Raw genomic sequence first — 25,254 nt, forward strand, 5'->3', positions numbered from 1 at the left:
TCATTTAGGCTTTCTCATTACAGTTTCCACCTGGGTCTTTTCATCTGTTCCTACTGGTATCTCTCCATGCTTATAGACGCTGATAGTAACCTGCCCTGTTTCAGAGCCATATTTGTTCTTGACATAGATGCTGTATTTTCCTGTGTCTTCATTGCAGACTTTCTCTATGGTAATTGTGACAACTGTCCCCTTCACATCCATTTTGTAACGATCTTTAAAGACGATAACCTTCTCATTTTTGAACCAAGTGATTTCTGGGTAAGGATCTCCAGATACACAGCAAGTTAAACACAGGGTCTGTTGTAAAACAGAGAGATTACAAACATGTAATTGAGCAAAGAAATTCATTGTTGTGAGATTAAGAAAAATAAAAATCAAGATCAGGAGAAGTCCACCAGGGCTGCTTATTGACTGTATTGTGCATTATGGGTTATATTATATGATGTGTTCGTCAAATAGCACACGTACTTTTATCTCAGGTCTTTGTTTTATAAACTGAGAGTGATGACTCCTGAAAGATAACTATTATTTAAAAATGTTTATTTTTAAAGTTGTTACTTTGCAATTGCATTTAATTGGCTGTCTAGTTTGTGGCTATAAGAAATGGTGGTCCTTAATTAAATTTTATTGCTGTTCTGTGCAGCTTCTATGGAACTAGAAAATTCTTATGATATTGACTTTCACAACCTTGGTAATAAAGTGTCAGAAATGACCTGAGGCGTTTTAAGCACTTGGCAAATTCTTCTAGGTTTTTAGTAGGTGAGATTCCAGGACTGTCCATTTCCTTTTCCTGATATCTTCCAGTATAATCAGGATCAACCTAAGTTCACGGGGCCTGACTAATATTTGTGCTGCTGTCTTTTTACAACTTTCTTACACCATGAAGTGGCACTTAAATAGACACATGGTGAATTTGCAATTACTTTACAGACTTGTTACTTATTTTGCCTGTGTAGTAGTAAATGGGAATGTGACCCAGAAATGTAGGTATCAAGTTTATATAATGGGAAAAACCAGGTTCAGCACTTAACCCCTGGACTAGTTGTATTTTATGGGAAGACAACAGAAAGGATCTAACTGGGAATCAGACCTAGAAAGCATCTGTTACACCTGTGACCTGACAGAAGATTCTGTGCCAGGGAAAGCACCTGTAAGTGCAGAAGCACGTGCACATTCGGAAGCACATCAACAACAAATGGGACTGACACAGGTGGCACAGAGGGTACCACTTTGCTCCTTCAGCAGTAGTTCTGGAAAGCTCCTGGAACCGCACAGGAAGGAGACGGCAGGAGCCTTCTCCCAGCAGTCCTTCTCGTGTCTGTGCAAGGCCCAGTTACACGGACAGTTACTCAATATTACCTTGTCCTCCATGATGGTGGCAACATCTGGCAGACCTTGAACAACTCTGGCACGACCTGGGAATAAGCAAATACGACCTTTTAGTTTTACTTATCAGTGTACCACTTGGCTGTGTTTGGCAGAAGGAAGGAAATTCATTCACTTACACTTTTCTGCTACTGCTGCTTCTCTGAAAATGAAGAGAGAGAGATAAAATTATAGCGGTTTTATTTATTAGGCCTTGTATTCTCAGTATAGAATATGACACCTGAAATAGATTAGTTTGGCTGTGAAAATAGTTAGGCAGAAACTTACTTTAGCCTTCTGTGCTCAGCCAGGGCATCTTCAAAGGCTGCAAGGAAAGAAATGTTTTTAGGGAAAGTTGCTGTTTATTTCTTTTGACAGTAGGTTTAATGTAATGCATTGGGTTTGGAAATGCAGGTATTTGTGTGCACAGCTACATCTAATTAACTATGACTTATACATTATACATGCCTTAAGGAAGTAAGAATGTACTTATAAAGTACTGAAATAAGTGGAGCCTGATATTCCCTTTCCTCAGAAGGAAAAGAATCCTTTGGACTGTTTGGAAAAGCCTTTGTAAACCTGAAGCAATGTTCTCTTTTCCAGGGTGCTGCTTGTAAGCTCTGGCAGCCTCGGGGGAATCCCACATGTCCCGGGAGCAGCTGTCCTCCCACTCATCCTTCCCCCAGCAGCTCCTTATGCTCTGGCAGCAAGGTGCCCTAAAGACTTGGGTCCCTTCTGCTGCTCCATTCTCCTCTCCTCAGGTTTCCTTTGACTTTTATGGGCAGTTCATTGTCTTTCTGAACCCAGTTTCGTAGCATGTTGTCATGGAACCAAACCTCCAGCTCAAACACGAGAGAGAGGAATTGCTGCCAATGGTTTGAAGGAATCCTGGAGAGCAGCTCAGGTAGATCTGATTCCCGTGGCCGTGCTGTTGACTCAGTTTACCTTGCCCAGACAAGTCCGTTGACAGCTTGTGAGTGTCATTCCCATCAAATAACTCCAGGACGTATTTTCCCTTATCTGCATCTGTGGGGTTCAGGATGTGAAGCCAGATCTGATTCATCGTGCTCCCAGCTTTCAGTCTGTCACGACTTTCCACTTGCTTCTCCCTAAGCAAACAGATTATATAATTTCAATACTATTTAGCAGAGCTGCATAAATTAGAGTGATAACTTTCTGTTAGTCCTAAACCACTTAGAACAAGAAGGTGGGAGTCAGGACCTCACTGCGCATTTCATGGAGAGTTACGGACTCACTCACTTGAAAATCTCACTGGGCATCTATCTCTGTGTTTGGGCAGTTTGCCAAAGCTCTACAAACCCTACAATAGACCTCCTGATTCTTATGGACGAGAATAAATAGGATGTAGGCATCATACACATTTAGCCCTTAAACATCATACAAGAAGGCCAATTTTTAATATGTCTGTAGGAGATGTGTAATAAAAAGGCATTTCTCTATTTGACCAAGATGTTATGAGGCTAAATTAGCTCATGTTTGGAAAGAATGTTGTAACGTTTGGGAATATTTGTTTCTCACAGTGGGGTAATATGGTTTATGGAAGTGTAAGATAGTAGACATAAAGGACTTGGGAAAAAATGACAGATTCCTTTCCTGTTTGTAACCAAGGTGGCTGTAACTGAGCGGTACCTTAAATTATTATTCTAGTAAAGATGACCACTTGTAAATATTTATGCAATGCTAAGATAAAAATAGCACGACTTGTTTATTTTGGAATTCCCAGACATGATTCAGATTTCAGAGAGAGTTGTGGTTTTCAGTCTTTACCCTGATAAATCTCCCATTGCCTTAGAAAATAAGGATTCAGGCCTAAGATGCTTAATTTTTATGATAAAAAAGCAACATTTTTATGATGTACAAGCAACAGTACCCCCACAAGCCTTGCAAATGTCTTTTGGGGACTTACTTGTGATACCAGGTTGTTTTCATGTAGTCTGTGTAGTACTTCACATCCGTGTAGATTTTGATGCCTTCTTCAGTAGGCTGAATTTTCAGAGGTGAAGCAGAAAGAGCTGATAGTATAATTGAAAAACTGAAATTGAGGAGGACATCCAAGAATATCCATGTAATTTTACATGCTATGCAAACAAAATCCCAAGCAACATATTAACATTTCTCTCTGGAGAATGTGGCTAGCTGAACGTTCAACTTGCCCAAATTTTCCCCCTGCTGTAATTACTGGACCAGCTGAGGAGAAAGGGACGTACCGCTGATCCTGCACAGCTCCTTCAGGAGGTCTTCAAAGGCTGCAAAGACATAACGATATTTAACTAACCATGCACTACTTAGCAGATCACATCTGATCTACTAACTTAATTTCATTATGTTTAGAATATATCAGTTATTCTTTGTCTTCTTCTGTTGCAAAGCTTACTGGGTATGGGGGTTTTGTCACCAGTTTGTTTATTTTTAGATGCTGTATTTTTTACTGTATTTAGATGCTCCTATCTTCCTTAGCACTCAACATCTGCAGTTGAAGACGTGGTAGCAAGTTATGAAATTTGTTTTTAGATCCAAAATGAATCCAGGCAGGTGTGTATGTGTAATATTGCCATATACAAGGTTCTCTTACATCCTTTTGTGAGATCAAGTTGGGTGTAGTCTTCTCCTCGGTCATCTGAAACAAGTGCTTTGTACTGGCCCTCATCTGCTTTGGTTATCTGTCAAATACGTATGTACATAGATAATAATAAAACAGGACAAAACAACAACAAAAAAGGACAATGGAATCTTCACATATTATTGAAATAAGGCAGGACTTCGAAAATGCAGAGAGCTGAGATTTTCGTCTTCCCTGGATTGAGGCTGGACTGATCAGAAAGGATGGCAAAAGAAGAAAGTGGGATTCAAGTTAGCCATGCAGAGATCTGCACCACCACGCTGCCTTTCCTCAGCTGTAGTCCCCTGAGGCAGAGTTGAGACTACAGCGGGCATTAACTCAGCATGTCTGGCCTTCTCTGCAGGTTAAGCCTTAAATTTCATTCAGTCATTTCAGTAATGAGCACAGTAACTTTTTTTTTTTTCTTTGACTAAAGTTTGTCTCCAGAATGGGCAACAAATCTTGCTCAGAAAACCTGCAGAGCCCACACTTAAACTTTTCACAGCCACTCACTGCTAAAAACATCTAATTCAGCTGGCTATAGCATTAATTCTTCTTTCATTTAGTGGGCACTACCCAAAACACAAATTGAACGTTACGTGTAAGATAACCCTATGTTTGCACGTTGACGTGACTGCCAGTGCTGCTGAGTTGCTTTTATGTTTTTCACCTTTTTAACACAAAGAGTTCCTATCCCAGTCTGTGGATCAAACACGCCGCCTGTTCGTGCCTTCTTATTGAAGAACCACTGGAAGCTGGTGTCCTTTCTCAGGTTCGTTGCCTGTTTAAAGTCAAGGTTTAGAAGTCAGGTTCTCAAGTGTATTTTATTTCTGAATGCCAACATGCCCTGATGCAAAACATCACTTGCATTACAGGATTGGTGTAAGAATTCTGGAAACTTCCTTCTTTATTGAAAATTCTGTCCAAGATATACTATCTCTTACCCTTCATTGGTCTGCAAATAACCATTTAAAGGAGCATTGTTTGTTCCCATCCCTTAAATTTCGCACTTAAAATTTAATGCTAAAGGAATTCAGGCTGTGCAGTTGCATCACAGAGATGTACGTACCTTGCAGGTAAGGAGTACTTCACAGCTCTCGGTAACCTTCCATCTCAAATTCTCTATAAAATACGGGCCTATAAAAGAAAATAAGTGTTTTTTTGCTGTACAGTTCCACAGCTCCTGATTAGCTACAGAAATGCCCCCATCTAGTGGCGAATCCCAGCAGTGGTGCTCGTTGGGAGAGTTTCATGCTTTTTAGTTTTGCATACACCAGGCACCAGTTTACAGCACACAATTTTTGCTGCTCTTGTGATGTCCTAAGGCAACAGATCTTATGTTTGTTGAGGAATCATACCTTAAAATGATGTTAGTGTTGATGCCTAGGATGCCTTTACTGAATGACAGCTTTGCATGCAGTCAGTGTGGGATATGAGAGAGATTTTCTGAGCGAAGTGCAACAGAATAGACAAGTTGTATACTTTCTAATTTTTCTTCCTGAATATTCCTGTAGGGGTAAACTGAGGGGAAAGTTGCTTTATACACAGCTTAAACTTATACTGTGCATCTCTGAAGACAGGCGGCTGTGCCCCTGGCCCTCTCTGGTACGGCAGCTGCTGGTGGATACTTGTATCCCAGTTGGAAGGGGATGATCGTCTTTCCAACTGTAAGATTTTTTTTTTTTTTTTTCTCTGAAACTGTTTTATAAACTTTCTTATCCATGAATGTAAGATGGGGGATAAAGTGAAAGTGGGACACATGATCTTTTTAAACATGTCTAGAGAACCTTGTTTACTTCTCTGGTAAGTCATTAACCTTCAGCTTATCTTACCCTGCTTTTTCTTCCATTCTCTCCGTTTTGCATCAGCCTCCTCTGCGACTTTAGCAAAACCTGTAAGAACAGTAATTGTCAAAGTCAACAAAAGCACCTGTTTCTTAGTATAACGCTAGAGATTTCTGGTTGCAAAGGGTGCTATCATAAGAGCTCTGATAGATGTTTGTAAGGTGTCCTAGTACCGGTTACCTCTGGCCTCACAGAACCTTGAGCAGATCAGTACCATCCTTTTCTTGATTGTACTGGTTGCCGAGTCTGTGATATTTATCGTCATGAACAGAAGGATCTTTGGAGACCTGAGCATTATGCATTTAGGAAATGAAATAGGACTTTTGACCATACAAAAATATAGGCTAGAAACCCTGAAATTAAAATGTTTTAAAAGTAGGAAACACAAAGGAAGGCAGAGAGCATAAAATTTACCTCACTTTTAGACAACTGTATGCAACTTGAGGTTTCTCTACTTCTTTCATCATCACTAAAGAAAAACGTGCACTTACAGAGCACAAGTCAAGCTCATTTTCTATTCTGAACTTAACGTGTGCTGGATCACCCCATGAGAGCCTGGTTGTAAGGTTGCTTGAAATCATCAAATTGTTTGCAAGAACTGAAGATGGAGATAGAGAGTGTATGGGGAAGAATTTGAATGCTAATCTTGTTGCTTCCTGTTTTTAATTTATTGAAGAGTCTCTCTGTACTAGCACATACAAGGACCCTGCATGTTTCATGTTTATCTTTCTTTGTTGCTTGGACTTGCCTTCATTACAATTGACACTAGTTTCTTTATTGCATTTGGTTTGATGCAACTGACCAGCTGTTAAATACGCTGAATTTTCAACCTGATCCTGTCCTGAAATAAATAGGTACGTATCATAATACTTGCCATACAGTTTGCTGCCAAGATACAGGCAGTTTGACATAGCAAGATAATAATGTAAGACATTTGGAAACAATAACTAAACTAGATTCACTAGATGTTTTACTTTAGCAGATCATTTTTATCATCAGGGACCCTATTTGTAAGACCAAAAGCTTCAATTTATGTTAAAGAGAAGAGAAATACAGATTATTTCTTACACAATTGACTTTAAATGTATGCTAAAATTTGTTCTCCGCATTCCCAGTGTGCCAGTATAGCTGTCAGAAATACTTTAGTGCCTCGAAAAATTTCCACTCAGCATGGCAGTCTATATTTGATACTGAATTTCCACTTACGTTCATCCAAAAGAACTAGGGTGAATTGATTTTTAGCTTTTCCATCTTGCAGCTGGGCTGTGTACATCCCTTTATCATCATCACAGAAATTCTGGATTATCAGTTCTACCAGACCTTTTCCTTTGACAAAGTTTATTTTATGTGTCTGTGTAAAACAAAGCAAATAAGATAAATTAAATAGCTTTTCCACAGAGGAGCAGTTCCAAGGCTAGATCCTGGCACATCTTTCACAAGACACTCAGACACCAGAGTCCCATTATGTATGTATCCTCATATATTTCCCTCATCCTACAGGTGTAATGAGGCCACTGCACTCTGGTATTCTGTGTTCTGTGATTCATCTATTCTTTGCTTGTGCACTTAGGCACAGCAGAATTGCATGCAGCAGAGCTTTTCTCCAGGAGGAAGTTTCTGTTAAAACCACACAACACAATGCATTCTTTCTTGTTGCGTATTACAGAGTTTTCACCCTGCCAGGATCTCTATGATTTTTAGTATAATGCAAGTAATCACATATTTGGGCAATTATAAGTAATATTGCCACCCTCTGACACCGTGCAACCACTACTGAATCTTTTACACACACACCCCGAAACCTGCCAGACACTTACATGTAAATACCTTAAATGTAAATACCATCCTTAGGCCTCACCTTCTTGTTTGCTCTAGGCAAATATTATTGTTACAAAAAGCCTGGCAAACACTTTGTAATCACGCATTACTATGTCAGTTCTCCAGTGTAGAAAAGACAGTTCTTATAATAGGCAAAAGTCTTCAATAAATTCACTACACATTGCTTTAAAAAACCAGCCCTCCCCCCAAAACCAGGAACGATTGTAATAAAAGCTCTGAAAATCTTTGGTGTACTCCTATCCCTTTGTTGTATCTGTGGTGGTTTTTTGTTTTGTTTTGCTTTTTTGTTATCTTGGCATTGCTACACTGCATTTTAACTGACAGGCACGTGATTTATGGTGTTCTTCATTCTCAACTGTTCTCCATTCTGCTCCAGTCATTCCAAATGCTTTTTAAATGTTAAAATATTAACTTGATATGGGAAGACAAGGAAGAGGCTAGAACTCTTTTGAAAAAATATATCAGAAGGTAGGAGTGTATTGTAACATGTGATGCAGTGTTATTTCCAGTTATTTCCAGAGCAATAAATCACTTTCATCTGCTCTTAGAATTCATTATCTGTATGCAGTTCAAAGAGTGAGGGTGGATACCTTGCAGCTTTGCTTGTTAAAATAGAAGAAAAAATATCCTGCCTCATTGTCAGAGATGGTATATTTCTTTACCATCCTCTTAAATGAGTTCAGATCGTTCACTAAGAGGAAGCTCTCAGTCCTGCACAGGTGCATCTAGTATCAGATGAATGGGACATGGCTGGGCTTTGTTGGAAAATGCATGTGTAAAAGGGAAATCTGCTGCAGCACAGTTGACAGAGGCAGCTTCTCATGGTGGGAGGAGTGCTGGCTAAGGAGAAGGTGTTCTCTGCATCTTACCACTGAGGTTTCTGCTGGCCGTAGCACTGAGGAGGACTGCCCTGCCTTTAACTGAGCGTCAGTCCTGTGGCTGTGCATGCTACTAAGGCCAGACAGCTTGAGAAGCAGACAGTTGGCTTTCTGCTTATGTGGGAAATCAAGGCACAGAGCCTCCCAAAAGCACACATCAAAATGTCTGATGGTAATTTAGAAAGTGTGGGATGTGCCCAGTTGGTCTACTTCCCTGTTCAGCAAGGGGAAAGTAAGTCAGAATTAAAAATACCCAAACGTACTGGAGTACTTTTAAGCTCCTTCTCATTGAAGATTAAATGCAGTTCTGCGTTTGGTGACAGCTTTTCAACCTCCAGCCACAGCCGCACTTCTCCTTTCTCCAGAACATCAACATTCCACCCAGATATCAGCTTTATCACTGGAAAACAAAGAGAACCACCAAGGGGAATTCATATATAAACCACAGAACTTGGCTCAGCCAGGATTATGCCAGAGTTCCCCTTTCAGAATCTATCTATATGGTAGTGGCCTCAGCCTGGTTCAACTTACACGGGTTCCTGATTTCATGGCTACGTTTCAGTAACTTGTCCAGGTCTGAAATGCAAAGAATAAGAAATCATTTAGACTAGTACAACTAGGCCAAATCAAAATCATTATATAAATTGGGCTTAATTTGTCAATGAACTTTGTTTATGTCAAGAAGAAGATAATAAGTACAAAACATTCCATAGCAGGGAGGGCCTGAAGTGGTGGTGAAGACAGTTCTTAGTTATGTCCAAACAGAACGTTGGTTCTATCAACTTGAGAAATATTTTAAAGTTTTAAATAACTGTGATAGTGTAGCTGTGTGTGAAATCTGAACTCTAATGGAAAAACGACCTTCCAGGACTATGGTATCTTTCTGTAGGGGACTGGAAAAGAAACTGCCCTTCGGCCTTCAGGGAATGAGAAACATCTTTCTAATGATACCCCTATCATCAAGTGACATCAGTCACTTACTATTCCTCTAGGAGAAGCTTTCCTCCAAACATCTCCATACTAGAAAATTATGGCACATTAGATTTTGGTGCTTGTTAATTATCAGTTTTTACCTTCTTTTGTTAAAGTGCAGCTGGCAGAGATATCTTCATCTACATCTGTGACCTCCACTGAATATACCCCCAAGTCCTTTTCTGATGGGTTTGTCAGTATAAGCTTAGATCTTGAAAGTAATAATAGAAAAAATATTTTGTTTAAAATTTATGCTTTTTGTAAAAGAATACAATACATTTGATACATCTGGAACATCACATGTACGTGACACTGAGAAGCAAGGCAAAAGCATGAACAATACGAGGGATGTTATTTCCCTTCTGTGACCTGACCATTTCCCTGCCTGCCCCATTCCACAGACAGCAGAGCTGGGAATCGGGGAGATTTGCAGAAGTTCACCAGTTTACTTGTATATTGGGAGGAGAGGGAAACCTTTGCCCTCACATTTTTCTCTGTGTTTAAGGCATTCTTTATTCCACAGTCCACAATTCATTTTCTCAGTGTGCATAATGTACTCACTTATTGCCCTTCTCTTCAGTCCGAACTCTGTCAGCATCTGGTGGTCCTTCATAGTCCTTTGACCAGATAAATTCAGAAGAGTCATTCTTCTCAGGAGCTTCAAAAGCCATATAAATGAGACCCTCTTCATCAACCCCAAGTTCGATTTCATTTGTGCCTGTATGACAAAAGCAAACAAAGGAAAAAATAACACTGCAAAACATCCCTTATCAAAACAGGTAACATCTGGACATCCGGCTTAAAGACCAGAGAGTGTACAGCTAGAGTAATTTAATTTGGGCAGATTAATTTGCTAATCTTTATTTTGACTCAGGCTTTTTCTTGCTATGGAACATGTAGCTAATATTTAAAATCTCACCACTTCAGTTTCATACCAGGCTTGGTTTTAGCCACCACAGGATCCGAGGGGAGCGAAGGGGGCCCAATTCCAGCCTTGTTCAGTGCTCTTACTCTGAAGATAAAGCATTTCCCTGTCTCTAGATCTGAAACCTGTAGGAACCAGGGACTGGAATTAACATAAGGCTGAATGAGAAGCGACATTTGGATAGTAAGTGCACATACAGACCTTCATGTGGGTGGTGGCTACGGGCTGCTTGTTTATTTGCTTCCATTCCTCTGACCCTTCCTCACACACATCCACGTAGTATCCTGTAACTGGACCTGCACCTGTGTACAGCGGGGCTTGCCAGTGTAGCATCAGGGACGAGTCTCTTACTTCTGTGAACTTCACGTCATAAGGAGGGCCTGTCCAGAGAAGAGTGGGCTGTCAAGCAATAACATTAGAAATGCAAGCAGGCGCACATCGTTTGAGTTTGAGATCAGAAAGCAAAGCTTTTTGTTAAAAAGTGAATAGTGGGCCCACAGGTGGTGCTTTCTATGCTATTCAACCATACAAGTTCTAGAAACATAGGTTCTAGGGGAAAAAAAAGCATACATCAGCTGGTTTGATGTTATGTGCTCTGGTGTAATATACAAAGATGTTAGGGTATTTGATCCAGATTCTTCATTCTCTGGAAACAATATTATTAAAAATACCTTGATGCTAGACGTGTGTAATGCAGAAATAATATGCTACATCTGAATCAAAAGGTCCCCAGAAGTGTTTGTGTGCATCTGTACACCGGGACCCAGCTGTGTACAGATTTAGTCTTCAGAAGTCCCTCGGAGTCACAGAAGAGTGAGAAGATACCTGGTGTAGCTGGTGATACTCTTCTGCCTGTTCTTTTTGTGAGAGGTACCTGGTTCTGGCATTGTCCATTCCTCACACTTGAACGCGTCGCTGGGTTCAGACACTTCCCCAACACCAGCCATGTTCACTGCACAAGCCCGGAATTCATAGAGGTGCCCTTCCTTGAGGTTGCCAACCTTTGGGTTCAGAAGCACAAAGAGATTATTGGCATGGCCTTGCATGGTAGCACTCTTATGAGGCATGGGGAAAGTTCTGGACTAGAGGAAGTAGAGGAAGAGCAGCTCATCTCGTGTTGGAGCTAGGGTTCCCACTACGCATGAGGAAGCTCAGTATTATATCTGAAATTCATACCGTGTAAACTCGTTGGGGAATTGGCTGAATGTTGACTTCATGCCAGTCGAGTTCAGATGTATCGTGCTGGTCTAGGAAGTAGCCCAGAAGCTTTGTTCCTCCTCGGCGCTTCGGGGGCTTCCAGCCGATGGTCATCTCGCTCTTCCCACAGCTCAGCAGCACGAACCCGCGGGGCGCGGACGGCCGGGCTGCACAGTGAAGGGAAGGAGGAAGGACGGCGGTGTTCAGTGCGGGCTTGGGGTCTGGGGACTGGGGAAGGAGGTGTACGCATTGGGTAAAGCAGGGAGAGGAGAGCCCTGTGTGTGCAGAGCAGATGTGACGCTATTTATATTAAGGCTCCTTAATATCACTTTTACAGCGTAAAAGGATTGAGAAGTGAGCAGATTCCTATTCAGATGCCACAAGAAAAGTCATGGAAATGTTTCAGGGCATTTCTTGCATGTCACTTTATATTTTGTCTGTTAGGAAAGATAAACACAGTGAGTTGGTATAAAGGTGAAGGCTGAGGGTCAGCTCCTGTCTTAACGTGGTGGGTAGGTCTTTGTGATTGCTCTGGAGAAATTCACATTGCTGATTTCAAGACATCGGCAAAACTGCACTTAAAACGTTCACTTGTACCAGTACCAAATGAATACTGTAAGCGTTAACACACTCCTTTGTCAAAATGCTAATTAACTTTGCTCACCCCAACATGTATAATTAGTAACAGAACCAGTGCTTATCTGCTCGCTGTTATTACCACTGTGTGTCACAATAGCTATGTATGATAGATACATCTTGGAGGGGGTTATTTTTTGTGTGTATGTGTATGTATATACTATTTACCAATAGCTGGCCTGACAACAATAGGATCCGTCTCCGGTGAGCTTTCGCTTAGTCCAGCCTCGCTGACAGATTTCACACAGAAGACATACTCCTTTCCAGGCTGCAGCCCAGGAACAGTAAATCTAGGAGAGAAAATTACTGTGTTTGTATCTGACTCTTCAGAGTACAGGTAAACAGTCCTCTGAACAGACAGCAATATATTTTAATAAGGCGATGTTCCTTGCAAAGCCATGATTTGCCGTTACAGATTAAAGAGCACTGTGCCACATAAAACGGCTACCGATAAATCGGACAGTAAGTACAGATCAGATACCGAGAGGTGCAATGCTGCTGTCTGGCACTGCCAGTAGAATAAATAGGAATTCTAATGGACTTTTTGGTTGACATGTGGCCCCCACAGTTAGAGAGGTTTTCTGAATCCCCTGTGTGAGTGACACCAACTTACTCTCTGGAAAGCAGGCAGAAAAATGGAATGTGGTTCTGCTGGTCATGCCACAAGGTCTGTCTTCTGCAGACCCAGAGCCTGAAGATGCACACAGACCTTGCTGTCAGTCTGGCTTTGGATGTAAAAGTAAGACTGGGCATTTCAGCATGTGAGCAATACTTCATGCTAAAAGAGGACGTGGTGTTTGCGTGTGTGCATGCCTGTGTGTGCAGAGAAGGAAGTTCTTTTTTTATCTGAAATACGACTCCAGCCATACACAGAGGAATCCGAGCTGGCACCCTGTCTTCTCTCAGTGCAGTATAACAACTGAACTCACTCGTTACATGTCACAGGCTTATTATTGACGGTTTGCCATCCTTCTGTCCCAGTTTCCCGACAATATATGTAGTAGCCAAGAGGCTCCAGACCATCCTTTAACTTATCCCACTGCAAAACAACAGATGTCTTGGTGTCTCTGAAAGCTAAAACCTGAGAAGGTGGTGGCAGAGTAGCTACAAAAGAAAAAAATGAAAACAGAAAAATAGTTTATAGTTTATAAGTAAAAAACTTATAAATTCAAAGGTTCTCATAAGTGAGTTGAGCTGTATTATGTATTCATCTTTTCCAGAGCTTCACTTTCAAATCAGAGCAAAATACCATAGACATTGTCCTGGTCCACAGCCTAAGTGTTTATGTTTGGGTTTGTGATTCCTCATACTCATGTACACCTACGTAACCTCTGAATCAGTGTGCAAACGAGACTCGTATATTAACTCTCACATGACTCCACTGTGAAACGGGACCTGCTTCACTCTTGACAAAAAGGACAGCATTAATGAATACTGGGGGAGCTTTAATATGAGGATAAATAAAATATAAGAGAAAGAGATAGTCCTCTCTGTGTAATGGAAACATGTGCATGAGTCTTTGCATCTCTTACTGTCATGTTATTCCTGGGAAGGAAACAGAACAAGTCAGCCCTTCAGGGACTGCTCCTTTCTCTGAAGCCCCCAAGACAGGCTCCTTCAGCAAGCACAGCTGTATCGTTCCTTCTGACACGGGCCTGTGCAGCCTCGTTTTTTTTTTGTTTTTTTTTTTTTTTAGAGTGCTGGAAGCATACTTGGACTAAACACAGGCTTCAACTGTCCCTTACTTAATTAAATGTAATTCTCCCATCATTGCTTGGTTAGATTTACACTGCACTGACCAACTGCAAAGTAATTAAACAAGCATTTAAGGCATTAAGAGATTTCCTGCTATCAAAGCAACTGCTGTGTAATAATATAACATGAAATTTAAAGGAAGCAGGGTGGGGGCAGGGGGAACCCACACATGAATTTCATAGTACATCTCCTTTTCCATATCATTAGTGTAGTGCACATTAGTGAAATAATTACCCAGTTTGGCTCCAGCAGTTATGGGTTCACTGGGCAGGGATGGCTCACTGATTCCGTACTTGTTAACGGATCGCACGCGGAAGCAATATGATTTTCCCTTAACAAGATCAAAGAGTGCAAATCTTGGGGAATTAACTGGTGTATCCAGATTAACCATTTGCCAGGAGTTGCTGCCTACAATTGACTGTAAAGAAAAAGGTGATGATTTTCAACTTGTGAAAGTTTAAAACCCTTCTGAGGAATAACAAAGTCAATCTTTATAGGAAAGTATTAAACAACCAACCAACCAACACCAAAATAGAGATGATATACTTCTTGTTGATAAACTCAAACTTTTCTTCCATGGCAACAGAGGGCCCCTTTGCAACAGAAATGGTACAGCAGGTGGGAAATGAATACATATAGAAGGAAATCAGTAGGAGATACTAATTAATTAGCAAAGGGGTTAGAGGGGAACAGCAAAGTGAACTACTGTGCAGTTCTTCACGGCTCTTCCCCTCCTAGGGGCCCATAGGGCAGGAACAGTCCTGTTACAACTCCGCTACCACTGTATGGTGTAAAACTCACTAACTTATTCTTTGCTAATTATTGCTATGTAAGTTGGTGTCAGAGTCAGGATCATGGCTCTAGTAAGCTGTGGAGCTGGAGAGAGGCCGAGAAAGTTCTGCAGTCCCCTGTGCAGTGAGCAGTGCTGGTGAAGCAGAGGCAGCTTCCCCTTAGAGCAGCCTTTCAGGGCGTCTCACCCTAGTAAGGGACTGACCACATTTCCAGGATAGCAGGGCAATTCAGCTCCTTTGCCTCCCTTCTACTTTGTGCCAAGGTTTTCAGGAGAAACATGATTATTTTATTTTTTTTAAGATGGGAGGAAACCTCTCCCTTAGAAGCGGTGACAAATTATTTTCACTGACTACTGTACGCATCCACCAGCAGTTATTAACAGTCAATAAATGTCAATAAATATTGGCCTGTGCTATAGGCCATATGAGAAATAAACAGTTCTGTTCAGGAGTAGCAGCAGTTTCCCTTCCATGTGATAATATTTTCTTACCTTTTCCACGTAGTAATTCAGTGGCTCTCTGCCTCTTGGGTCTGGTTCATCCCAGGCCAAAGCCACATAATCTTCTCTGACCTCACTTGCGTGAACATTGGTGGGTGGCAAAGGAACTTTAATGTGTCCTATGGGAAGTCAGAATAGAATATGCTTTAGTTATAATGTAGCAGAAAAGTGTTCTTTTAAAACAGATTATGTTTTCCCACTTTAAAGTAAGATTTTTTTAGTATAGAAGAAGAGACTTTGCTCAGTCAGATAATGACTGGATGAGGGGGAATGGTTTTAAACTAAAAGAGAGGAGATTTAGATTAGACGTTAAAGAGGGTGCTTTCCATTCCTTGTGCGGCTTGCAGTTATGTTTTACCATGTCCTGAGTCATGTTAGTACTGATCTCGTTGCTCTATAACAATCTTTTCTCTCTGAGACAATGGCTCAGTATAAATGTGAACATACCTTCCAGGTCATCCTTGAAAATTTCTATCTTCCTGCCTTCGTCATATGGAATAACTGGAATGTTAAACAGGACAGCGTTATCCAGTAAGAGATACAGAACTGTGTCAAAATGCTTGGAGCTTGTCAGAAAAGACAGATCAGACCGTGTAATTTAATTATATGCATAGTTGTATACATTTCATCACACATTTAATGAAACGTCCCAAGAGTGGTTGATCTTTTCTGTTTCAGAATAGTACTGAGGTGGGTTTAGCAAACGCACAGCACGGCAGTATGTTGCAATGAGGTTTGTGAGAATGAGGCGAATCTGGACAAACTGCATTCATTTATACCTGCAGCCTCACATTGTACCTGCAGAGCACATGTTCCTGGTTTCAGAACGTACCTGTCACTCTCTTGTCCTTGCTGGGGTCATACGTTGTAACTGGAGCGCTGGTTTTTGAAGGATGACTGATGCCGGCTTTATTGACAGCCTTTACTCGGAACTGGTATGTTTGTCCTTCAGTGAGGCCCAGGACCGGGTATCTGCAGGTTTTCACAGGCCTGTCATTGCACGGGACCCACTCCTCTGACCCGGCAACACACCTGGAAAGGAACACAGCCTGTGGAGTTCCTGCGGGTCTTTGTCCACAACATAACGATGAGCTTTCCTGCTCTGGGATGGCCAACATACAGACCTTTCAATAAAATATCCGAGGATTGGGCTTCCTCCATTATCACTGGGTGCTACCCAAGAAAGAATCAAGCAATCTTTATTTACGTCATGGCATTTCACATTGAGTGGGGATCCGGGTGCACCAGGCGTTTCTGCTGCGGCATCTGTGGAAACAGCAAGTTACGGTGGTCAAGGTTTTTTCTTCTCTGTACTAAAACTTGACCTCAGTAACTTGATTTTAACTTGATTTACTGAGTGAAAGGGCCTACATCTCAGTAATGCAAGTCATATTTTCTAGAACCTTAATCACAACTCAAAACAGGATTTGGACATTCTATTAATTGTACCCATGCACATAATTGGGACACGTTTTCTTGAGAATGAGGCTGTGAAATCCTTTATGCCAAGGTATTAGGAAAGGAGCTTTTTGTTCCAGGTAGGACAGTATCCTGATAATACCTCTAACAAACACGTAAGTGGTCTGCTCCTTATATCCATCCAGTGAGGGGACGCGGATAGTGTAAAATCCCTCGTCTTCTTTGTGAGCACATGACACTGTCAGAGAAGCTTCCCGGTCTTGGTACTTTAATTTATGACATTCTGAGTTCTGCAGCAACTCACCTGTGAAGCATGAAAAGAGGTAAAGGATCTCCACTTGAACTGGTGGAGTCAGGATCACTGTATTTCCAAATGTGAAAACAAAACCAAAAATAACAACAAAACAGAGCAAGAAAAGGAGTCTGCGAGACAATTCTGCTGCTATGATTGTTGTGTGTCTGAGATACAGTCCTGGACTCTGATCCTACTTGGTGGCTGTCCCTCTGTGTTCTCTTTGTACACAAAACACAGCGCAGAAAGAGTGGACCTTATCCTGAAGAGCTTGTAATGAAAGCAATAAAGAGAAAATAAAATGCAGCTTTAAACAAATTGAGTAAAAGGTGCTCTTCACACCAGGTAAATGGATGTTCTGAGGTTTGCCAAATATTTTACCAGCTCTGCCTGAGAACACATTGCCATGTAGCCTGCAGGATCTTCTGCCTGAGTAGCCCTCAAACCCCAGAAAGCAGGATGGAACATGCTATACATTTTGCATATATTTATCAAATCCGGAATTGCTCAGAAATACAAACTATAGCCAAATTCTCCTCAGATCACTAAAACTCAATAGGTCCTGTTATTTTTGTGGCTGATTATGGTGTAAGTGCCGACATGGTAAGAGGCATCTTAATTTGCTGCCTCTGCTTTCCAAAACTTAATAACACAAAGAATTACCAGTCTGGCTAAGACAGACGTCCTTGTCTGGCAGCAGAGCAACACAGGATAGTCGGAAGGTGTTTTTTTTCTCCATCTTTTCAGTGACTTAACAGCAAACACTTTGAGCTACCACTGTATAGAACTAGGGCTCTTAAACTATTCTTACAAGCAGAAATAAGTCATTACCTCCAAACCATTGTAGTGCTGTCATCCTTTTACAAGTGAGGAAAGCATGCCAATTAAATAATAGCACCTATAGCTTGAGAAGAGCTGAGAGCAGCTCATGAATTCAGAATTCTAATTCTCTTCTGTAAACATTAGATCACAGCTGTGAAATTAAATGGTATATTGAGATGTGTATATGTATACAAGCTTATATGAGCTTAGCTATTGAATACAAACCATCTCTGAACCAGGCAATGTCTCGCTGATGTTCAAGTAAATCAGAGGAGAAGTAACAGGAGAGGGTGAATGGCTCCTTTTCTCTTGAAAATAAGGGTTTCATTGAAAAGGCAAAATCTGCCTCTCTGGCGATAAGGGATCCTATGAAATTAAAACAAATTTCAGCATGAGCAAGACTTCACAGAGTCTTCTTTCTTGTAGTTTTTTTATTATATTAAGAGTGGTATCTGAGCCTTGCACTTTTCATTTGCAATCAAGCTAATAGGAAAAACTGTAGCTCAGAAAAGCCAGCTTGCTTCAGGATATAAGTCAAAGAAATAATAGTAATAGCCATTTACTTACTTCTGTATATTTCTGAATCAAATCCCGACTCTTTACCATAATATTCTATAAGACAAGAAGGAAATACCTTTAGGAAATTTCATGCCAGTGTTTATCTTCCCCTCAGATGTGTACAACGATATCAGCACATTTTAAAATAAAATTCTTGAGTCACATTCTTCTGTGTGCATATGCATCTCCAAATGGTATTCAGATGTGATCAAAATACAGCATGCAAAGAGTAAAGATGATAATAAAATAACCCATGTCAGAGCCAAGAATATATTACAGCACCACCAACAAATACACTATCTAAAGCAAAAAAGACCCCTGGGTTTGCAGTTCATTCAGCCAGACACCTCTCATGGCACAACCTTTGAGGTCTCCAAAGCAAACCTCTTCACCTCCTATTCATGTTACCATTTAAATTGCTCCCTTGACTCTCAGTCCCACTGGAGGCATTTAGTTGTCTGCAATTCTGTAGGTCTATTTTTTTTTTAAATGACAAAATTTTTATCTATATGTGGTTATATAGAGAGAGGAAGTATGAGCAGCTAAACTATGATCCTTTGAGACTTCATTGCATATTTCTTAAAGCTTTATATAATTTAAATTTTTAAGTAGCGGTGGTTTACTTTTTTCACCACATCTGAATTTGGCTTGTGCCAGTCTCCAGACAGTCTATGCCAGTTACTGTATTTGCTCCTGGTGGTTACTGATTTGAGAGAGGGGTACGGTATTCCATGTAGTATTGCACCAAGAGATCCACATGAAAGTCACAGCAAGTGTTAACCAATTTCTTTCTTAATTTTTGAAATGCAAGACACTCCTTCCAATCCTGTTATGTATTGTAGTCATTGAGTATGTTTGGCTGTTTTAGATCAGTCCAGAAAAAAAAAACAAGTTTCTAAATTTAGTACAAATTCAGCACAGTAGAAAGACAGCTGTGTCCATATGGAATCTGAAAGATTTTGCCTGAGATCAAAAGTGATGGAGAAAGGGAAGTTGTTTTAAGAGCCATTACATATTGATTGGTGGTTGCTAAAAATTAGTTTATTTAGTTATGCTTTTCCCCCACTAATACATGAGAGGAATTTTCCTATCTTATTGACAGAGTTCTCACTTCTTTCTCTGTTTTTCCAGAGTGCTCTTTTTCTTTTTTTTTTAAAATTGATTTAACATACAGAATTGAAACTATTTTGAAGAATCTCAAGGATTTGAAAATTTAAAACTAAAAAACATTTTCTACTTACTCCTGACGAGCACTGTAGCAAATGAATAAGCCTCGCCGTACTGATTCTTAATTTCAACACTATATTCAGCAGAATCTTCCATGGAGCATCTGAAAAAATATTTCCCCTTCATTTAAGGTTTCAATCATTATTCATACTTTACAGGACAAAAGTTAGAAGCAGATGGTTGCTTTTCATCAAGAAAGTGTCTTTCCTTTTGACTGTGGATATTACTTATATATATATATATATTATTTTTTTTTTAATACACACAAGCAGAAGATTTCACGTTATGAGCAAGCAAAAGACCTGTAGAACGCTAAGCTCCAGTGAAGATATGCAGGAATATTTATCACCTATATAGGTCACAGGGTTGTTGAGCTGATGTCATTTTGATTACATTGATCAGGTAATTGGTCAATGTAGCAATTCATATTGGTATGTTTGCTTGTGAAGTGCTCCTAATGTGCAGGGCACTACCCTTAATGACAATGTTTTGGCCATGCCTAAAAAAAAGGAGTAAAAATTAATAAGGCTGTGAGATTTCTGTAAAAAAATTTAAACCTTCTGAACCATTGATATCACTCACTGATAGCAAAGGCTTAGCTCAAATACAACACACTAAAGTCAAGCAGGGTCAGATGCCAGAAGAATTATCCTTTTTGTTTAGCATACACAGACTGGATGTTTCAGGAGAACAGGTCTTACTCAACTGAAAAAAACACCTCACAAACAAGAGTATATCCATTACCTGCTGATCTGCAGGGTCAACATCCCAAACTTGTTTTTTATCTTGTATTTTCCTGCTGGGGCTAGGCGAAGATCGATAGGGACTCCGTTTTTATACCTAGTTGAACACAAAGGTGACACAAAGGTGCTGAGGAAGGGATGAAGAGACTGGCTGGTAAAATTAACACCTTATTTTAAAATTAGTGACAGTCAAACACGACAGAGGTACAGAGGAGTAGACAAGTGCTTAGGCAGCCTCTTGCAGTTGTCTGCCTGCGAAGTCAGCAGTAATCCAAAGGTTTGCATGCTTCAAAGCTTCCATGGGAGGAATGGTCAATCACTTTAACAAACTGATCAAAGAACACTCTGCCAATTGTTTTCTGAGGCAATCTTTCATTTATTTCTGTCCTTCTGTTATTAATGGTTATTAACACTGCAGTCAGGCCTGGTACATAACTCTTCCTTTCCTGCATGCTGATAAATAAGCAGGGCTGAGTAAGTAAAAGAGTTGGTTCGGTTTTCACAAATTGTAGGACTGATGGCATCAAAGCCAGAACTTGTGTGGTACCCAAGGTAGCCAAGACTTGCTGGTGTGCGTATGCAGGGTGAATTAGTGCTGGCAGGAGATTCTGGTTTCCGAGCACCAAGGGAAGCAGGGAGATCAATGTGGACATCAGTCCCATCCCAAAGGAGCCCCATAGGACTGCTGACTGTCTTCAGGGCCCACTAAATACCTCACGTCTGTACCAGTCCTAACAGTCAAACTGAAGAAGGGACCTAAACTGAAAGTATTTTCTGTGATCCTTAAGCTCTCCCTTCCTCCTTTCTGTGAGGACCCAGATGTTGCTCCTCCAGTTGCCCCTGAAATGCACACACTTCGTCAACCACGCGGGCAGGATGAGTTGTTGGTATCAGCGGACATACCAGGTAACCTGTGGGGGTGGCGAAGCCAGGACTGTGCACGCCAGTGTCACTTCCATCCTCTCCCACACAGCGTGTACCCGGAGGGGGATCCAGAACATAGGAGGGCGCCCAGAACGCAGCTCGATGTAGTCCTTCTCCATCTGTGCCTTCTCTACAGCCTGTGACAAAGATAGACTAAATAAAGGCAATGGAAAGGGATTATTTCCAATTACACAAACACTTTTACACAAGGGACATGTACAATAATGCTTCAGGGGCAGGAGTCTTGTCCTTATTGCTGATGGTATAGAGGTTGTCCCAACACCTGTTTAGGATCTTCTCCAGAATGCTACTTTGTGTTGGCAATTACAACCCTGTTGGCATTTCTGCTATCAATAGAGACATCTTTTCTGACCTTCCTCCGAAGGGCCTTCCGGTCAGCTCTCACACGCAGCAGCCTGCAGTTCCTAATAACCTCCTTTTCCAGCTTTTCCATCTCATTTCCAAACCGAACCCTCTTTTGCCCCCTCTGCTCAAGCTCTAGGATGGCAGCTTCTCTTCTTAGCTTGTGATCTCTGCAAGAGTATATTAAAAGCCAACAAATTTTAGGATAATGCTTTATATTTATTTTTGCATTGTTTTATAGTACATAGTTTTGTTTAAATCTAAACAAGTATTAAGGACAGAAACATCGGTTTTTATTTACAATGGGGTATGATGACAGGCAATTGTGTGTCATAAAAGCGAACAATGCTACCACGAGATATAATAGTATAATGAATCAAGAAGGGAATCCACTATTTGACCACTTTTAATCCCATATGGGTAATTGGCAGAAGGATTAAAGAGAAGAGGGGTGCTCATTACGTAGGTTGTTCAGCCCTCACAGAAGATGGACAGCAGGATCGCTGCCAAGATTTTCTGGAAAGAGGGGTGAGTTCCTCTGTTACCATTAATATTAATACATATACAGATATTAATACAGATACAGATATTAATCTGACTCTGTATCTTCAATTTATTCCTATGAAATATAGTTTCTCTTAAGCCCTGGCTTATGAGGGCTCATCAGCACAGGTACCAAGGCAATGTAATTTAGTTTCCTGCATTTTTGTAGAGGTCTGTTTATTTATTTATTTATTTATTTATTTATTATTATTATTATTATTATTATTATTAAAGGAAGAACACTTGATTGAACCTGGTCTTTTTGATTCCAATGAAATGAGCTGGAACCTGTGACCCCTATACAAAGGCGATACAATGCTTGTATTTGAGTTATAATGATTTCTGACTTACTGTGGTATCTCAGAGGTCAGTGCAAGGGCAGCTGCTATGGATAACTCTGAAAGGCTGAATGTCTCTTCTTCCTCACTTCCAGAGGCAGACACACATAAAAAGAATCCAGACAAATGTCCATAATTTCATAAATTCAAAATTCAACAAATCTGTGAGTGTTTGGTACTGAGTGTAATGCTGTAGAAAGTCCTGTCTGGACAGGATTTGCTCAAACTATCCCTGTCTGTGTGGCTTACCTGGTTTTGAACCTTTTCTTTCTAGTTGTGGAGGTCATTTGCAAGCTCTGTTTCCTTTCCTCCTTTTGCTCCTCCTCTCTGTGGTGGAAAAAGGTTCGACTTCCCATGCTGGAAATGAACTTTCTTGCTGGAATAGAGTAAAACAGAAAGTGGCTTTCAAAGCTTAACAGTATTGCTTTCAGTTACCGTTAAATCCTTGCTTTGCTTTGATGTTCAAGGACCATGAAAGAAAGTTCATGTAATACTACCTTCTGGCATTTGAACTATGAAAGAAGTTTGTTTTGTGATGGTTCAGTGAAAAATGGAATCAGATGATCAAATTAATAAGTCTTTATAGGCAGCTGAGGTTGTAACAGAACAGAAGGCAGGCAACATTTTATGGGCAGATTTGTTTTCCAAAGGCTGATGCTCTAAAGCTGCTGGATCTTCCAGGGTGTTCCATTAGATCAGACCCCCAATATAGCATGCAGGCAAATGAGGAGCATCATGAGAAGGGAGATCAGAGGGACATAGAAGATCAGGGATAAAATAAGATATGGGACATTAGATAGTGAGATACAGAGGAAAAGTTTAGAAAATAAGCAGATTTTCAGTCTAGAAACTATTACAGGGGTATCTGATGCCAGATAGCCTGTGACCTGACATCCAGATTGCAGTTGCACCGTGTTCTGACCTTGCCTGGATGTGCCAGGCGTTGGATAAGGCAGCACTGCTGCATCACAGGCAGCTGTGTGGGAATTGCTTGGTGTCTGTGACAACTGGAAAATTCAAGTGGGTTTTCTGAAACTGATCTTTTGCAGACACGGATCAATTCTTCACTCCAAATATCCCATCTGTGTATCTTAAGCTGCTGGCAGTTCCAGTCAATACTTCAATGGGATAATGCTTTATCCAGTCCTCTGAGTGCCTCCTGCTTCTTCTTAGGTCTTGTAAAAAGTTGGTAAACTGTGAAGAAAGCTAGCATCCTTCAAACACTAGCCGTAATGGAGTTGCTCAGTAAACAGCAGGACCCTCCCCAGAGGGAGCAGAGAAGCCTGCCCAGAGAGATCCCCCTCTTGCAGGTGAAATGTGGGGAGCAAGCAGCAGCTCTTGGCTGCCTTCCACCTCCAGCATTAGCTGCTAAAGGACCGTGCTGTTGCTGCAGCCCCTCTTCTGGGAATAAAGTGTACTGCTTTTAGGCACTGGATAATGAGTGGGCATTAATCAGAAGTGATTTTTAACAGGGTATTCCCCCGTACCTCCTTATGTCTTGCAAGAGGTTCGGAGACCGACAGCACATGCTGTAAACTGCACAGATTTTCAAGCTCTAGGAGCTTATGTTACTTTATGAAAGCACATTGGCTCTTTGGAAGTGTAATCATTGCTGAATAATATTCATTCAAACATACTTGTAAATCTTTCCTTTGCTCACGCTCTATTGTTGAAATTTTCTCTTGACAAATTTTTCAATATATTTAAGTTTTATTGCTTTCTAACCCTTAAACAATTAAAAATACACCCCTGACAACTTTTTCCAGGAATATGATTTTCTGTTAATGTAAACAAATCGCGTAGAAACTGTCCATGGAAAAGCAGAGTTGTATGGAAAAGCACAGTTATGGTAAATGCAAAATATTCCCAAATGCATATGAAAATACAGATTTCCTCAGTAGATGCTAACTTTGGATGAAACAAAGAAGCATTTGCAAATATAAAAAGTGAAAATAAAACATCTGTGTGGAAAAAATATCTTTTTAATTTCCTAGAATACTACTCTCTTCTGACTATTGCAGCTGTACAATGACTACTGTGCATCAGGTCTCTGTTTCTACGTTCATGAATAGTTACTGTTCCAAAATCATGATTAATATATACTACATCCAATTATTCCCTGGAAAATTTTCAGTGCTCTATAATCTGGTGTTTGTTACGAAGATACAGAGTTCTGATCTACAAAAGCTTACACTTTTCAATCCAAATGTATGCATTTTTTTCTGAACAGATCAATAAACAGAATAGACACTTGTGAGAAAAAAAAAATATTTTCATAAGAACAACACTGAAAAAACAGTAAAGACACTCTAAAGCAGATACAATCACAAAGCACAGTCTGTCTCTGAGGTGCAATACAAACAAAGTGATCATACAAAATAGCTGATGCTGCTATAAAGATCTTTTAAAATCTTGCTATAAACAGTAGCTTATTTACAGATAAACAAACTCACCCTGTGAAGACTACAGTGAGAGTGCCTGTCCTCATGCAAGAGAAAGGACAAAGGAGCGTTTCCTTTTCCCTGTTGACGACACTAAGAATGACTCTCCCCAAAAGAATGTTCCCCATGTTTGAGTGCCCATCCTCGAGCCTTAAATATAGCATCCTACCATGCCATCGCAGTGACAATGGGGAGACCCATGCGGGGGTTACACTGCTTGAGCCGTGCACTGCAGTGACAACTAATCACAAACTCTTTTTTG

At 40.6% G+C, this 25,254-nt stretch overlaps 1 protein-coding gene across 1 annotated transcript; it reads right to left on the reverse strand.

Annotated features, from left to right (window-relative positions):
* Positions 1-25,053, reverse strand: MYOM3 (myomesin 3). The gene is made up of 37 exons (XM_032202301.1): positions 25,005-25,053; positions 22,801-22,927; positions 22,565-22,639; positions 21,681-21,840; positions 21,287-21,444; positions 20,385-20,480; positions 19,655-19,743; positions 18,423-18,467; positions 18,081-18,221; positions 16,884-17,045; positions 16,447-16,588; positions 16,155-16,354; positions 15,770-15,823; positions 15,314-15,441; positions 14,266-14,449; positions 13,206-13,380; positions 12,445-12,566; positions 11,620-11,807; positions 11,318-11,444; positions 10,645-10,823; positions 10,454-10,568; positions 10,080-10,236; positions 9,620-9,729; positions 9,078-9,122; positions 8,810-8,946; positions 7,036-7,180; positions 5,818-5,877; positions 5,055-5,122; positions 4,656-4,766; positions 3,959-4,046; positions 3,594-3,632; positions 3,293-3,398; positions 2,311-2,474; positions 1,654-1,690; positions 1,506-1,528; positions 1,360-1,415; positions 1-297 (listed from the first exon to the last, which is right to left on the reverse strand). The coding sequence occupies exons 2-37, from the start codon at positions 22,905-22,907 to the stop codon at positions 1-3; spliced, it is 4,290 nt and encodes a 1,429-aa protein (XP_032058192.1). The 5' UTR covers positions 22,908-22,927; positions 25,005-25,053.
* Positions 25,054-25,254: the final 201 nt, after the last annotated feature.

The sequence above is a fragment of the Aythya fuligula genome, chromosome 23 (assembly GCF_009819795.1).
Source record: "Aythya fuligula isolate bAytFul2 chromosome 23, bAytFul2.pri, whole genome shotgun sequence".
Classification (NCBI taxonomy): domain Eukaryota; kingdom Metazoa; phylum Chordata; class Aves; order Anseriformes; family Anatidae; genus Aythya; species Aythya fuligula.